Genomic DNA, 12051 nt, shown 5'->3' on the forward strand with positions numbered 1-12051 from the left:
TTCGGTTATGGAAATTTCTATGTTTATATTTTTGAGTTTCTCTTATTTACCTTGATAATATTGTAAATATTAGAATTCTGAGTTTGAATTTCTTCTCCAAAACTACATAGTGCCCCTTTAAAATAAATAATATATATATTTACATGTATGGGAGTACTATATACTATGGGTTGACCAATTACCCGCCTGTATGGGTTTATCAGAAGTTATCAAAATGTGCATGTGTGTTTTAAAATCTGACTGCCAAAAAAATTTACTAATTTGAATGCTGACTGCAATCTGAAAAGTAACTACAGTTGTAAAATTAATCTACTGAGGAAACAGTTCATGTTTGCCTCCAAATCTTCCGTGCAGTGGAAGCATAAAGTAGCAAAAAATAAAAAAAACAACAATAGTACAGTACAATATTTTTTGTTTAAAATATACCTATGCGTATACTGCAGAGTTTGACCATAAAAGCACTGTAGAGCAATGTTTTTCAGATCCCTTTATAATTAGGAAATTACATTATATATATTTACAACAAAGTGCTGGATATACCTAGTCTGGGTGGCAAAAATGTAAAATTACATAAGTAATGGTTTCCTTTAAATACTGGACCCTCACTGCAAGCTAACCCACAGCTGTTGATTTTAAAATCCAACATCGGAGCTGTGATGGATGTGATTGTAACCACAGCTCTATGAAGTAATGTTTCATCAGGATAAATTACTGACTGAAAAAATAAGCCCCACCAATTACAGAAACTGCGGTTAATGTAATTTGCTGTGCAGTTTTAAGTTAGTTGTTTGAAGAATCTAAGTTTCTATGAAATATTTAGGGGGAAAAAAATGAGCACACTCTTCAGGCAACACTTTACTCAAAGTTACAGTAGCTCTCAGTCTCTGCATCAACTTAAACAGCTGCTTGAAAGAGGTTTAGACTGATTGTATGCAACACAACACACTCATATCTACACCCACAAGACAGTCAGACGCTCTTCAACAGAACAATGAGCACGAGACAGATGTGTGGAGTAAAAAAGGGCAGAGTGTTTATTGGTTCTCAGTCTTCACACCAGGCAGCGCATCACTCAGCCGTGAGGTCACAGCGCTCGCCACAGTCATGACACAGGCAGAGACAGACACACACACAGAGTCAGGTAAAGGGTGAGGGTCGAAGGTCATTTACACATCAACCTCGTCACCTTCAGATACTCAGACGAAGATTCTTGTTGAAGTCCTTGGTAAACAGTGAATGATGCCTGGTCCCGCGACACGGGAGGCACAGATTCACATTGATTCTCCACCAAACCAGTTGTATAATCACACCCTTCCTCCGGCTGAACCCTTCATCTCGACTATCATGACCGTTCAACAGAATTAACTCACAAAGCAGATTCACTCAAACACAGTTAATACAGGGCAAATTGTGCATTTGTAGACAGTATGGTCAATTTAAAGGAGACGATGTGAACATTCACCACAGAAAGAGGAATTTTCAAGCATGGCATCTTTGTAATAACCGAAGATTATGTTAAACGAGGTGCGCCTGACATTTGAATTTGTTCCACTCTCATTCCAATAAAGATGATCGTGGGGTTATTATGTTTTTGGACATGACCTCCAAGAAATGAGTCGACTGAAATGAAACATGTGTTTCCGTTATTTTGACCATATACTGTACAGAAATGATAATTTAAACAAAAAAAAAAGAAAAGAAAATCATGTAAACTCAGATTACAGTGAGGAAAACCTCACACAAAGCGCTCAACATGATCTGGGTGTTTTTCTCCAGGGAAAAGACTTGTTAAACCCAGACCCAAATAAACCTCCCAAGATGCCCCCCAAAACGTCAGGTAAGGTCTAAAACTCAGATTCATTTGTCTTTTTCTTTCGCCATTCTCCATTAACACCAGATAAAGCAAGTAGAAAGAGCGGACGTGAGGAGGGGATGCTGACCGTCTACGTTGGGATTGTTTACTTCTCATCTACTTCCATTTACACTTATTTGTTTTGCTTCTCTACGCCAATTTGTCAGCATACTGCAAAATGACAGCAAGTTCACCTCATCTGAGTTCACAAGTGAAGAGATGAACCAATTCACTGTCTGTAGATGTACTCGGGTAAACAGTCTGTAAATCCTCCCCCCCGAAAATCCCAAACTGTCTCACCAATTTCACTTATTTCGCTCACAGACCCTCTTTGTCCACCGGCTGACCAATCAGATTCGACCTCTGCAGTGCTTCAGCTCTGGGATTTTGTCACTTCAAACACTCCCTGCTCCATAATGCGGCATTAAAAGCTCTTTCACAGGCCACAAGTGGACACCGTTGAGTGCAGTTTTCCCAAAGTCCTCCTTTTCTTCACACTTCTAATAGAAACACAAGCCAGCATGTAGTTGTGGCAACAGCTGGCGGTCACCTCAGCCCCTACCGAGTCTGGCTTCATTTACAACGTGTGTTTTTTTTGTTGTTTTTTATAAAAATAGAGAAGTACACACAGGCACACAAATGCTCACACGCATTTTGAGTAACTTCCGCAAAACATTATGCCTGTCTTTGGCTTCCTCATTCATTCTTCCACAGGTTCACTCACTACCATCCCTCCTTCAGTTCATATATAAAAGGACAGGACATCTTTTTATACACTCTGAACTCTGATTGTTGGACCTTAAGGGCAAGGTCAACCAATTTCACATTAAAGTGTGTTGACAGGTCTTAAGGAGAGCATTAAAGTAGTATAAAGCAGTTGCATGTTATCTGATAAATTGACAACAGGTATGTCACTCAGCAGCTAAGGTGCATTGTGGGTAATGTAGGCGCAAGGTTTTGAAAAAAAAGTCCAATGCAACTTAGCCACTGAGTGACACCACTGGAGGCAGTTTATCAGATTACATGCAACTTTCTTTGGAGCCACAAAAGGGCTCTATACTACTTTTCCACATATGCAGTAGTACTCCCCTAGATCTATTAACTCACTTTAAAGTGTAATATTGGTGGAGTTACCCTTTAAGAGCTGAACTGATGTATTGTATATTGTGATGAGGACGGTTTGAATGCAGGAGTGTGACCTTAGACTGGATATCAATCTGGAGAAGGGGGTTGACTGAAGCAGTGAGTCTGGATATGTTCACCTTTCCAACCCACCAGCCCTTTAAAACAACTAAATCTGAACTTAACATACCCCATTAACAGGTGGGACAATTGTTTCTACACGCTGCAATGCATCTCCTAAGTGTCATCATGTACATGCAGAGGACTGATTGTGATTTTTGGGCAAAAGATTGTGTAAACATACAATGTAAACAAAATATTTTTAAAAGATTAGATTGATGAATAGTACTGGGGGAAAACTTTCCATCATCCCGATCTTGTTTGCTCATTTGGGTGCACTTTGCTCCCAACGAAAACAAACACCGAAAGTCTTTTAGTGGCACCCCGAAACATCTGTGACGCACACCGACATCTGCTCTATCCATCCTAGAGTTTCCTCAACTGGAAGAAAAACGGTGACATTTCATCACTTGGCACTAATTATAACCAAGGTGCTTATGCTATTCCAAATCAGATGTAACAAGGTGAGGGCCTAAGATTAAGCTGGTTAATAGAATGAGGGGCTAACAAAACAAAAATAGAAAAAAAAAAATTCACATGTACATAAAATAAAGTAATTGCTCCAAAAAAGGAGAAAAAACACGAAAAAATGTAACATTCAGTTGTAACAGACAAAACTACATTGACGTGCAATCATCTACTACATGGTAATACTGTGAACTGCACCATCCCTCCCCCAAAAAAAAACAAAAAAAAGAGAACTATAACAACACAAAACAATACAAACGAGATTTAAAATAGATTCTGTATGGCTCCAGGTAGCTTCGAATGTCCGCCCCCGACCAGAGGCTCTAAACATATTCAGCAACAAGAAGAAGAGGAGATAAAATCATGTGTTATGAGTTCTGGTTGCTCTCTCTTGGACTCTTTCACGGTTTCAGTTCTGTAGTGTTTGTGTGTGTGAGTCTGGTAAACCGAGCGTCGCTTTTTCTGAGAGCAAAACAACACTGGAGGAAAATACAGGTTTGTAAAAGGATGAACTCTTCTTGCCTTCCCAACCGTGAACACGTCTTAGCTTAGATTCTGGGATTATCGTACCTTACTGAACACAGACAAGATTCCTGTCATTTAAGCAACCCCCACCCTTCCTCACCTAATGCAGTTATACAAACACACACACGCATACGTACAGAACACTTAGCGAGTATATGACAAAAAAGGGGGACAGCTAAGTTCTGTAATAAAAACTGGACACATTCAGGAAGTGTGGGAATTGTTTCTGCTGGAATCTATTGCGAATCAGAGCCCTTACGATGCGATCGAACCAGGCCTGTGTGTGTGTGTGCGAGAAAAGTGAGTGAGTGGCTCAAGAAATAATCCTGTAACCTCCAAATCAACTCACGTGAGTGAAGAGACCAACAATTTAAAGTGTAAAAAAAAAAAGCATTTTCAAACCCTCATATGTCCGATGGGTTAGTCCAATGTGAGTGTGCTCTCGCTGCGATTGTGTGTGCGGCCCATTAAAAAAAGCAAATCTTGCGTTCAAGCGTGGCGGGGCACACAAATAAAAAGTAGTTAACCCCCTTAGTAAAAGACAAGAGGACAAGAGGAAAGGTTATTTCTGTCCGTCTGGTGAGAGAGGAGAGGAGAAGTCGAATGACTTCGCTGAAGTGCTGAACAGTCAAATAAACAAGACACAGAGAGCAAATGGGAAACAAGAGCAGTGGTGCAGGTCCTTGATCAGTAGTCAGTACATCCAAAAACAGTCACCTCCATTCGCACTCAGACACACAGACACAATACACACACGCGCGCACACACACGGTACTCTGGTTAAGGCAGTGGTGGCAGGTGAGGCTGCAGTGAGGCCGGGGCTAGAATCGGGGCTCATGGCAGTGAAAGCTCCCACTACTGAGTCAACACTCCTCCTCCTCCTCCTCATCCTCCTCCTCCTCATCCTCCTCCTGGTTCCTCATCGCTCTCTCCGTCGCTCACTCCTCAGCATCACTCAAATGACATCAGATTGGCTGGCACCTGAGAACAGAGGCCAGGTGTGAGAAATGTAACAGAACAGTCACCAGAATGTGTCAAACTGTGTTGAGTGTTCATGCGGCTCCGTACCTGTTGCCTATTGCTCTGACAGGCAGCACTCAGATGTTTGAACCAGAGCAGAGCGTTCATTCTGTTCCCTGCCTGGAACTTGTAGGTGTTACCTAGGCAACAGAGACAAACAGCGTGAGATTCCAAGTCTCTTGATCCCACCTGCTTTCTCAACACTGTGGAAAGATGGCTGAAGCCTCACTTGACTTTGGCCCCACACAGTTAAAAAAAGTCGCAGTGGAAAAGTTCAGGATAGAGGTGTGTGTGCGTGTGTGTGCGTAAAAATGTGCACAGGTGATGTCACCATGCACACCAAACTCCAGTGATCCGGTTCATATTTTTACTGCATCCGTTTTCAATGAGGTGACTGTTTGCTCGTGCTACTTCTCACCATTCTCTGAGTCGGTCAGCAAGAAGACATCGGGATGCTCAGGATCGTCAGCCATCATGGCCATGAGACCCACCACACACACGCTCTTACTGGACGTCGACTTGAACTGGACAGAGGACAAAAGGAAACTGAGTTTATTTTCTTTCTCATGATGACTTTGTTGTGTTTGATGCATCTTTTAATACAAGTTTTGTATGCGAGTCCTCTGGAGCTTGCCTGTGAGCCCACATGTGTGCTCCACAAGGTTTTAATTACCCTGTGAGTGACACACAAGACTGCAGTGATGTCATTGGTCTCATTATTCAATGAGTGCTACCATCTGTCTGTACACCCACTGTGCCAGACCCCAACCAGTCCCCTCCACACACACGCACACACACATCTAAAGTCTTACCCAGTCTCTCCTCTGAGCTCCTGAAGTTTCAGTTAATTTTCCTATCAAACTCGCTCACACACACACACACACACGTTTTATAAAAACTGTGTCAAAACCACATGGCAAATGTGTACAGTTTCTCTTCTGCTGTGCATACCAAGTCAAACACACATGAAGACGAATCAGAAGTGTTTCACCCTGAGTTCATTCTGTAACTAAACTTTCTCAAAGGCTCGATTTATTGAACACACAACGTATGTAGACAGCTTGCTTAGCAGCTGTTGCAACACTCTGCTTCCACTGTAATCAATGATCAATGAGACTTGCTACGCCATGTAGGTGATCAGTGGTGCTTATGTACCGCCAAGATCAACTCTCATTCTTCTATTTATATTATGGAAGCCCCTCCATAAGGAAATTAACTTAAATTAAACTACCTGTATAAAAGGAAATGACTCTAAATGGCTACCACTTTGGGGTCTTGATCCCCCTGTCAGCATTTAAAGGGTAACTCTGCCAATTTTACACATTTAAGTGTATTTAAGAAGCTGAGGAGTACTACTGCATATGTGAAAAAGTATTCTAAAGCCTTTTGTGGCTCCAGAGGAAGCTGCATGTAATTCTTCTCCCTTTTAAAAACCAAGTGACTACATTACCCATATTGCAGCTTAGCCACTGAGTAACATCATTAGAGGCAATTTATTAGACTCCCCAAGTAAACACACTTGATTGTGTACAGTTGATGGGATTTCCCTTTAACAAGTAACTAGTGGTTTCTTAGTAACGTCAACTGGGTTACTGTTGTCTGCGGATGTTAACATATCCAAGGTTCCAAGCGCTGCGTTAAAACTGAAGACACAATCCCAAAAATGAATGCTCACTCTCTTGGTTTGCTCCCTGACTCTCATAACCCTACACATCCGTGCGCTGCAGGTGTAGCCAGTAAACAAACATATTCCGCTGCACATCAGCTCCACAAAGTGTCTGCAAACGTTACACATTCAATGAGGCCAGAGTGTAAGAGTGAGTAACTAATCGCTATCATGTGTTGTCTACTTTCAGGTGTTAAGTAATGTTGGTCTGTTATTGTCCTCATCTGCCTAAACAACTAAACATAGTAAAACCTCCAAAGGCTCCACCATCCTCTGTAGAAAATGCAGACTGTTAACAGATGACGTGGCATGCCAGTGTGTCTAAAAGCTGCAACAATTCATCTTCAATGAGGTGTCAGCTATTAAATTAATCACAAACTGTTTTGATAATCGATTCCAGCTTCTTAGATGTGTTTTTTTCTGCGTTCTTGTCTCCTCTATTAGAGTTAATTGAATATCTTTGGGTTGTGTAAAAAACAAGATATTTGAGGATGTAGTGATTCAGGTTTTATTTTTTACAGACCAAACAACTCATCCATTGAGAAAATAATGACATATTTTTCAACAATGAAAATGAAAGCCACTCTGTGTGTGTGTGTGTGTGTGTTTGTATAACTTACATGTTTTCTCTCAGTGGCCTTCAGGGACTTGGCAGGGTAGTAGTAGAGCTGGGCTCCGCAAAGAGCAACCCAGTATTTGGTCCATGACGCCACCTGCCGGAACAACAGTGATATCTGATCGTCAGCGTGATTGAGTAAACGAAATCCAACAGTACGACACTCATGTGCTATTAGATCTCTACGGGATGTATGTGTGAGTCGCAAACCCTTGACTGGGACAGATAAAGAGACAAGATCAGAGAGTAAGAGACAGGAAGATGAATCACAGGAGAGACTGTAATGGTTTGGGAGACTTTGTTGGATTAATGGAGAACATTAATGGAACAACTGTTCATAATTAGCATCTTGTTCCATAAACACTAACGGATTTTAAGACCAACATAAGGAAAATATAGAGAGTTACGAGATGAGGGAAAAACATCTGAAAGAAAAAAGGGACTGACCCTAACCTGCCAATTAATACTCCTGGCATGGAGAGATTTGGCCTGACTACAGTGCCAGATCAGGAAAATATTTTTTTTTAGAACTTGTTACATCATCAAAGAAGTTCGTAAATCACCGACATGACCTGTGACAGTTTGAAGTTGTTTCAACTGCACACAGAGGTCCAGATTTGTTTCCAGTGAGAACGGCATAGGATAATCTCAGTTCAAATATAAAAAGGCCTTAAGAGGCCCAAGGCAAACAAAAGCGGTGGAAAAAAAATGCAAGCCGGGTCAGAGAGGAAGAGAATTACGTGTAAGGAAGAGACAGAAACAAAGATGTGCTGGAGGTTAAAGAGTCTCTGAGGTCCTATTATGCGCTCTGCAGACAGCATTTATTGCCCATCTGCTCCTGTATAGCTGTAGGTTGGTATACAGTTTGTGTATGAAAAGCACGTGGACACATGCACGTGTACAAGCCTGCTCCCCAAGACATTAATCAGTCAGTCAAAGCGTGTGTGTGTGTGTGTGTGTGTGTATTCTCACTGTTGGTTTCTTGCCCTCCTTGAGCACGGTCTTCCGTCTCAACACCCCCTGCACTGTGACCGCTCCGGGATACAAGTGAACTGCGAGCTCCTCCGACTCCGCTGAGCTACAACAGGACAGAGACAAACATTACAAGCTATATACACAAACATACACATGGGAAAACATGCATGTTCTCATGCGCGCACACACACCAGATTAAGTCGGAGATGAACTAGTAGTAAAAAAGGCAGACGCGATCTGCAAATCCACCATAAAACACTGCTACATGAAAGCACCTTTTCGTTTAAAACTACATTTATTTCTGTCTTGTTTTCACAGAAGTGAATTTCGCAGATATAAATCTTAACACTGGTATCTGCAGAGAGAGGAGCAGAGGCAGACAAGGTGGTGTGCAGATTGTGTCTGTCTGGAGGATCAGAGCAGGAAGCCCAGAGCAGGAGCCCAGTGAGGCCTGGTGGAAAGAGAGAGAGAGAGAGACGGAGAAACCCATCCCTGACCGCAAGGGACGCTTAATATGCAACGTCCATGAGAATTGGCTTTAATAATCCTGAAGAGTCTGTTCCTCTGTAACTCAGGAATGAGGATGTAACAGTTTCTTTCCAGTAACACATGGAGCTAAGTGCGACTTTGGAAACTAATTTCTTTGCTCCAAATATCTTGGAAAGTCATCACAAGAAGAAGTCCGGGTTGACTATGAGCTCTTTGTGTGTGTGTGTGTGTGTGTGTGTGTGTGTGTGTGTGTGTGTGTGTGTGTGTGTGTGTGTGTGCGGCATGCAAGAAAATTAAGAAAAGGTAGTTTAGATGAAGAATCATGAACCCAAATCGATCCTTTGCCCTTGACCTGATTTCACAAACACACACACACACACACACACACCTTTTTCCCACCACATCATTTCCCCAGCACTACGCACACACACTCTAAGCACCAGCACACAGCGGCCCCCTGGCCCTGGTAGGGTCTGAGGGGGCGTGAAGTGAGGATAAGAGAGGTTTTGGTTGAGGTCAGGTTTCGGGACGCGTGTACCTGCTGGGCCTCAGGACTCCTCTGTAGGGGATGCGGGCCACACGGGTCACTGGGCCCAGAGAGTGATAGAAGCGAGTCCTGTTCAGAGTGGGATAAGACAGGATAGGATAGGGGGCACGGGGACACTGTTAAGGCTGTATGTGGGTGTTTTTTTGTGTGTGTGTTGTTTTTTCCTTCAGATTGCATGGGTTAGGGCTGGATGAAGGAGCTGTCATTTGGTTAGAGGAGTTACTGATGAATGAGTGCTTACAGGGTCATTCAACAGCTTAAAAAAAATTGTGTTTTGGAAAGAAGAAGCAAAAGAATCTTGAGCTTTTTATGTCAGAATTAGTGAGTGTGGACACTTGTTGGCAAAGTGGGACTACTGGTTAGGGGATTTAAATTTTAAGCACTTAATACATGTCAGGCTGCAAGAGAAGCAGAAGCGTCTGAGAGCAGCGGTGGAGGGATGAGGCGTGACGGAGCCCCGGCTGCGAGGCTAGAAAAGCAAGGCTGGGCATGGCGTTTGTGTTTGAGTTTCTAATGGCAGATCATTTCGCATAGCTGTGTCTCGAGGCCAGAGCTTTGAAAATTATACAATCACATCTGGGATGGAGGGATTTTTTATGATCTTACATGTGGATGTGATGAAAAGACAGCGCAGACACGGACGTTTTAGCCTTACCTCTCAAATGCTGGCCAAGACACCTCCTCGCTGAGCTCAGAACCCTCGCTGCTCCCTGTACACAAACAGAAACCGTAACCAGAAAATACACAACATGTCTTTGAAGGGAACCAACACTGCGACAAACATGCGCGAGTCTCACCAAGTGAAATACCGCTGGACAGAGTTGAGCTCTCTGCTTGTCCTCGGGTGGGACTGTGGCTCTCCATCACACTGTCGTCCAACAGATGGCGAGAACCGGCATTGGGGAACGTAGCGCTTTTAAACTCCACGGTATTCATCTTATGGATGAAACTACGTGGACACAGATCACAGAGAGAAGGAAAAAGAAAGACTTTGAATGACAAAACAGGTACATATAAAAGGTCATCGTCTTCATCATCAACGAGCAGAAAAACTGACTTGTAGCCCAGGCTGTGGCACTTCCTGTGTCCGTATGGCAGCAGGTTTCTGGGCGAGGGCGGTGTGGCCGGGACTTTGTTTCCTTCAGCCGCTATCGTACATTTACGACCACAGAGAGGAGATGCTGACGCTTCCTGGCCTGTGGATAAAAAAAGGAAAAGATCAGATTTATCAAGCAGGTAGTAATAATAATAATTCCGCAATTTACACCCAACTTACCGACGAGATCCTCTTTGGATGCGTTTGCTCGCGGTGTGCTGGTGCCCGGTTCGATCTTCTGTGACAACCTAAATACAAAAAACATTGATGAATCCATCAGCTTGAATTGATCCACTGTGGATTAACTCGTTACAGATTTAGTTATGCCAATGAAAGAGTTCTCGGGAAACACAGATGAACACAGTACCCGGCAACAAACAATAAAATAAGAAACAGGATAAAAATAAATGTTTTGATCTTCCAGGCAGGCTATTGCTCCTGTGACTAAATCAGAAATCATGAGGAAAAATCCGGGTGAGTTGGGCAACAGCTGTTGTTTTTATCTACAACATGCTCTTTGAGGTTTGTTTCTTACTTGTAATTGTCGTCCTCCACAAACTTCTGCAGCTCCTCGATATACCTCACTGAGTTGAGATACTTCTGTACATGAGGCAACACTGGTACATCTGAAAAGGGAAAGATAATGGCAAACACTAGCAAAAATGTCCGCGTTCATGTGATCTAAAAATGCCAAAATATCTAGGCTATCAAGTATATCTGCAGCTCAGAGATGCAACTTATACTTGCAAAAACTTCTTTAGTGTCTACAAACCAAATGCTGGACGATCTGTTAGCTGAAGCTCTCTGAATAATAAGAAGGTGCAGAAACACTATACTGAAACCAAATTGATATGCAAAGGGTACAGGCTGTAATCTAAGGGTATGTATGGTATGGTGCCTCTTCATCTTGATTGGGGTTTGATTTTCCACAAATTAAGTGGCAATCCAGAAGGATTTTAGTCGTGGTTGATTCGGCAGACCCCTGTAGTTACTGGTCGTAAGAGCAAATGCTTGTCATACTACGGTTCACATAATTCTATAGCTGATTGATGCAGAATGCAGATGGAGATACTAATCCCAAGTCTTTTTTATTCAATTTGTTCAGATTTCACGAAAAACACACACATATGCCACACTGCCATCCCATGAGTTTGTGTAGCTGTGTGTGTCTGAGCTCACCGTAGGTACAGGATCTCTGCAGGTCCGATATGATTCGGAGAATGTTGTTCATCAGGTTTGATCTCTGTTCATTCTCCAGTATGCTGCCCGTGGAGGGGTAGGCTGAGTCTATATACGTCAGATCGTACAGGTACATCCCTGAAATAGAAAAGCAGACAGAAAAAAAAAAAACGATTAAACATGTTACATCAAGCCAGCAGAAATGTACAACCCTGCTCTCTCATGCTCTCAGCCTTGAGGGCCCCGGTGCGAGCCAAACGAGGACATCTGTTGGAGGTGTTGCATTAAACACCAGTGGAGCAAATGAGAATGTTCCTGCCTGCTTATTAGAAAGCAAACACAGAGACACACAAAACAAGGCTGGATGTCTTAATAC

General features: G+C 42.7%; 1 protein-coding gene across 3 annotated transcripts in view; it reads right to left on the minus strand.

Annotated features, from left to right (window-relative positions):
• Positions 1-1009: 1009 nt before the first annotated feature.
• The window catches only part of ralgps2 (Ral GEF with PH domain and SH3 binding motif 2), a 71189-nt gene continuing 60147 nt past the window's right edge, over positions 1010-12051 (minus strand). For 2 of the 3 annotated variants that reach the window (XM_030434341.1, XM_030434343.1), the window contains exons 10-21: positions 11676-11813; positions 11032-11122; positions 10677-10744; positions 10458-10596; positions 10198-10349; positions 10056-10110; positions 9392-9469; positions 8362-8467; positions 7394-7486; positions 5526-5631; positions 5156-5247; positions 1010-5068 (exon numbers count right to left, since the gene is read on the minus strand). In XM_030434341.1, coding sequence (XP_030290201.1) covers positions 5039-5068; positions 5156-5247; positions 5526-5631; positions 7394-7486; positions 8362-8467; positions 9392-9469; positions 10056-10110; positions 10198-10349; positions 10458-10596; positions 10677-10744; positions 11032-11122; positions 11676-11813 — 1148 coding nt within the window. In that variant the 3' untranslated portion in view covers positions 1010-5038. The remainder of the gene's footprint in view (positions 5069-5155; positions 5248-5525; positions 5632-7393; positions 7487-8361; positions 8468-9391; positions 9470-10055; positions 10111-10197; positions 10350-10457; positions 10597-10676; positions 10745-11031; positions 11123-11675; positions 11814-12051) is intronic. The other variant, XM_030434344.1, reaches the window with a different exon arrangement.

This window comes from Sparus aurata, chromosome 11, assembly GCF_900880675.1.
Source record: "Sparus aurata chromosome 11, fSpaAur1.1, whole genome shotgun sequence".
Classification (NCBI taxonomy): domain Eukaryota; kingdom Metazoa; phylum Chordata; class Actinopteri; order Spariformes; family Sparidae; genus Sparus; species Sparus aurata.